Below are 4,607 nucleotides of genomic sequence, written 5' to 3'. Positions count from 1 at the left end.
ACTTCACAGCTGTGCCTTGTCAGGCTTCATTTGGGGAAATTCTTGCCTTCTTGATGAGATTGGGACCATCAGTTGTGTTGCGCAGGAGTCAGGTTGGTACAAAGCTGACAGCTCTATTGGACAACTGTTAGAATTCAAATTATGGCAGGAAACAATCAGCTAAGTAAAGACAAACAACAGTCCATCATTACTTTAACGACTGAAGGTCAGTCAGTCAAGAAAACTTTGAATGTATCCCCAAGTGTAATTGTAAAATCAATCAAGTGCTACGACGAAATTGGCTCACATGAGAAACGGCCCGTGAAAGGAAGACCAAGAGTCCTCTATGCTGCTGAGTATACATTCATTCGAGTCACCAGCCTCAGAAATTGCAAGTTAACAGCACCTCAGGTTAGAGCCAAGATAAATACCACACAGAGTTCCAGTAGCAGACAAATCTCTACATCTACTGTTCAGAGCAGACTGTGCGAATCAAACAGCTGCTGAGAAATCACTTCTAAGGAAAAGCAACAGGCAGATGAGATTTGTTTGGGCCAAGAAACACAAGGAATGGACATTTGACCATTGGAAATCTGTGCTTTGGTCTGATGAGTCCAAATTTGAGCTCTTTGGTCCCACTCCCATAGAGTGAAGGCAAAAGGGCCAACAAGTGCTCAGCATCTCTGGGAACTCCTTCAAGACTGTTGGAACACCATTTCAGGTGACGACCTCATGAAGCTCATCGAGAGAATGCCAGGAATATGCAAAGCAGTGATCAAAGCAAATCATGGCTGTTTTGAAGAACCTAAAACATAAAACATGTTTTGAGTTATTTCACATTTCTTGGTTTACTTCATGATTCCATGTGTTCCTTTATAGTTTTGATGCCTTCAGTGACAATCTACAATATAAATAGTCATGAATATAAAGAAAAACCATTAAATGAGAAGGTGTGTCCAAATGTTTGACTGGTAATGTATATATTATATATCTTTTTTGTCTGCATGATTCATGACAAGCTCCTATATGTCTGTGTGCATGTGTGCGTGTCTGTGTGTGTTCCATTAACACCATGCACAAACTGTGTCTCTAGATCCAGCTGGATTTCTGAAACCAGAACAGTTATTTTTGTTTTTCAATTTGATATGTAATTGTGAAGCTAAATGTTAAATTGTGCCCTTTCTCACAATAAAAAAGAATAATTTCCCAAATTCCTAAACCTACAGTTAGAAAAACTCCAAAACCTTACAATCACATAATGTTTTTGGCATAAGTAAAAAGATGACTTTATCAAATTTTGGGACTTTGGTAGAAATAATAAAAAGACAAAAAAAAGTGGGGGGAAAGAGTGAAAGAAGAAATCATGTGTGGAAAAATTGTGCACACTGACTTTTTTCTGTTCTTCTTACAACAAAGAATTAAGTATCATTTAAATCATAAATATGTCTTTGCTTTTGTTTGCAAAATTCATAAAAAGCTTGTGTGGGATGTGGTGAAGTCTGGTGAGCAGTTCCACATTAAAGCAAACGGACATAATTCCCAGGGAGCTCAGAGCAGAGAGGCAACAGTCCTGCAGAAACAAAAGGAAAACTATGTTTAAAGGCAGCAGTACAACACTAATGAATCTAAAAATATCTCTGTGTTTTTAAATGTGAATAGTCTTACTGAAAGAGGGATCCAGTCAGCTCATCAACAAAACCACCTACAAAATTTAAGTCAAACCAAAGTTAATGAAATCTGTGAACACACAACAGTACACCCACAGAATCACAACTAGCACTTACCCGGTGTGCAAACTGTGTCACAAAGAATGGGACAAATGTAGCAGGTTGAACAACCCTGGAAAACAAAACAAACAAAACCGATTAACGCAAAGAGGCACAGGGCAAAATGAAGTGCTGTGTATTATTACAGCAGTTATAATCCTTTTTAAGTCAAGATGCTTACTTGGCAGTGCTCGCAGTGATCAGACTCATCTCCTTCCTCACACGGGCACTTGGCACAGTTATTAGAGCAATGCTACAAGATGGGAAGAAACCACAACGTAGAGTGATTAGTCGTGCATATGGTATATAGTCAGGGCAAATCGACAACACAGGACTTATAATGATGTGTGATTACTGGGTAGATTCACAAAAAGTCTGTTAATTCCATTACATGTTTTTGTTTGTTTTTTTTACCTCACAAATGGAGCAAACACTACACAACGATCCAGAGTGGAACTGTGGAGTGTCAGCAGCTCCCTTCTCTTCATCTGAGTCACCTTGGTTGTCCTTTGTGTCTTTACCTTCAGACTCATCTGTAAATGGTTCACAGAATCAGGAACTGTATTCTAATCATTTCAATTCAGTTTTATTTATACGTCCAAATCACAACAACAGTTGCCCAATGGTGCTTTATATTGTAAGGACCAGGGAAAACCCCAATAATCAGATGACCCTCTGTGAGCAAGTGCTTTGGTGACAGTGGACTGGAAAAAACTACCAGGAAGAAAATTGAGAGGTAGCTATAGTGATCGGTTGGGAGTGAGCGGAGGAAGACAGGACAAGACACGCTGTGGAATAGAGCCAACTGTATCTTGTAGAACATTAAATTGTCTAAATAAATATATGATTATAACCCTATATGTCTTGAAAATATTTTGCAGGAAATTCTTGCAAATTCATCCAAAATAAAATACAATTATATAAGTTTTACATAAGTATTCACAACCTTTGTTCAATACTAACACCTTTTGCAACAATTACTACAATAACTGCCAGTTCCTGCTACCAAAACCATCCCCACTGTCTGACACTACCACTGCCATGCTTCACTGTGATGGTATTGGCCAGGTGATGAGCAATGCCTAGTTTCCTCCAGACATGCTGTTTTCATCAGACCAGAAAATGTTGTTTCTCCTGGCCTGCAGGGGCCTTTGAACAAGTGAAAGACTGTGAATGCGTTCCTGGTTCACTGTATCAAAACCTAAGTATTCACATGGGTTTCCAAATTGTTGTGTTGGTGCTGATGATTTAAATTCATTTGGGAGTAATTTACAACTTCATTCATCACTTTTTCAGCCTTTTTGTAGTTAACCGCTGAGAGTACAGTGACTTTGGGCCTTTTGAGCCTCTGTACTAACACACAATCCAAAAAGACCTTTTCTAGTGAGTACTGATTACTGCCATTTATTCACAAGTTACGTGTCTAATGTTTAATTCTCCTTGATGCAATATTATGGCACAGATGGTCTCTTTTTTTGTATTATATTTTTGTCATAACATCATGTCGTTAGATTTGTATTGTTGATTGTCATTTATGCTTAGAAATATCTACTCATATATGCTTAGAGTGTTATAATCAATGTCATGTTGGTAGAGGTTTGATCCTTAATAGTCTGCAAAGGCTTGGTGTGCATTCCAGAGTGTTCAGGCATTCACACCCACATCCTGGGAGCATGGGAGAGGGCATACCTTCCCTTATTGTTTTATGGTAGGATAAACGTAGCTATGTCAGTTTTAGTCTAAGTACCTTTTGTTTAGATGAACTGCCAGACATCCAGACCGGCAGGTCTGGAAGTCATTTATGGGGTCACACACTGACTCCACACACATACACATACACAATGCACAGGCAAGGTACTCTTTGTGTGTATGTATACGTCATATGTTAATAAACCTATGTATATTCATGTAACCTCAATAAAAGAGCAATGTTACGGGGGAGCGGACGAGACCGACTGGGGTCAAGCGAAGGAACGGCGCTTGTCGTGGTTCTCTCCCTCATATATGAGTAACACGAAGAACTTTGCCTACTTGGTGTTTAATGCTTTTTGCTGTGTAGTTGAATTGTCCTTAACATTCCAGCAAATAGGTTTATGCTACAAACCTATCACATGTGACATGTTTGTTTTTACAAAATAGTCTAAGTAGATTTATTGTAAACAAAGCAAAAATTCCTACAGGTGCTGTTTTTCCATAATATCATTTGTTGTCATTTTTTTCAAGCATGAAGCAATGACTGAAATTTAAAAAAAAAATCCCTTTATAACACCCTCTTTTGGACAAATCTCAAAGTATTCAATGTTTGGTGCTTGTTTGAAGTCTCAAAAGCTACACTGGCCACTAGAAAATAGATGGTTTAGATACTGTTGCCTTCCTGCTATTGCACAGATAATCCAGTCCATTTTAGGACTGATATGTATGACAGTGTTCCTAAAGTAACCCTAGTAAGCCGAACAATGTCAGAGAGCTACTGTAGAGTACAGAGTCACTCACGGGGTTCCAAAAAATCTCATTATTTGTTGTAACTTTAAATACTGCACCATTTAGTATCTTGCTAACCCATTAATATGTTTCAAAATGTGTGCATGTTTTTTTGTTAAAGTGTGATTCACCATCTTCATCTTCAGAGTCATCCTCATCTACATCCTCTCCTTGAGTTTCTTCATCATCACCCTCTTGCCTTGCTTCCTTCTCATCGTCTTCCTCATTATTAGCTGGGACTTCCTCCTCCTCATCTGCATCTGCCTCCACCTCTTCCTCTTCATCCTCCTCTGCTGCATAATCTTCTTCAGATTCTACCTCTTCTGCATCATCCTCATCTGAAGCCTCACCTTCTTCATCCTCCTCTGCTTCATATTCTTC

General features: G+C 38.8%; 1 protein-coding gene across 1 annotated transcript in view; it reads right to left on the bottom strand.

Moving 5' to 3' along the window:
• Window positions 1-1,440: 1,440 nt before the first annotated feature.
• LOC102205487 (transient receptor potential cation channel subfamily M member 4-like) overlaps window positions 1,441-4,607 on the bottom strand; it is a 34,122-nt gene continuing 30,955 nt past the window's right edge. Inside the window, exons 28-32 of the mRNA XM_005748518.1 lie at window positions 2,160-2,278; window positions 1,927-1,998; window positions 1,764-1,818; window positions 1,645-1,681; window positions 1,441-1,549 (exon numbers count right to left, since the gene is read on the bottom strand). Coding sequence (XP_005748575.1) covers window positions 1,528-1,549; window positions 1,645-1,681; window positions 1,764-1,818; window positions 1,927-1,998; window positions 2,160-2,278 — 305 coding nt within the window. The 3' untranslated portion in view covers window positions 1,441-1,527. The remainder of the gene's footprint in view (window positions 1,550-1,644; window positions 1,682-1,763; window positions 1,819-1,926; window positions 1,999-2,159; window positions 2,279-4,607) is intronic.

This window comes from Pundamilia nyererei, unplaced genomic scaffold (assembly GCF_000239375.1).
Source record: "Pundamilia nyererei isolate P.nyererei 1_Seehausen unplaced genomic scaffold, PunNye1.0 scaffold00223, whole genome shotgun sequence".
Classification (NCBI taxonomy): Eukaryota; Metazoa; Chordata; class Actinopteri; order Cichliformes; family Cichlidae; genus Pundamilia; species Pundamilia nyererei.
The sequence above is the reverse complement of the archived record's forward strand: the minus strand, read 5'-3'. Positions and strand labels throughout refer to the sequence as shown.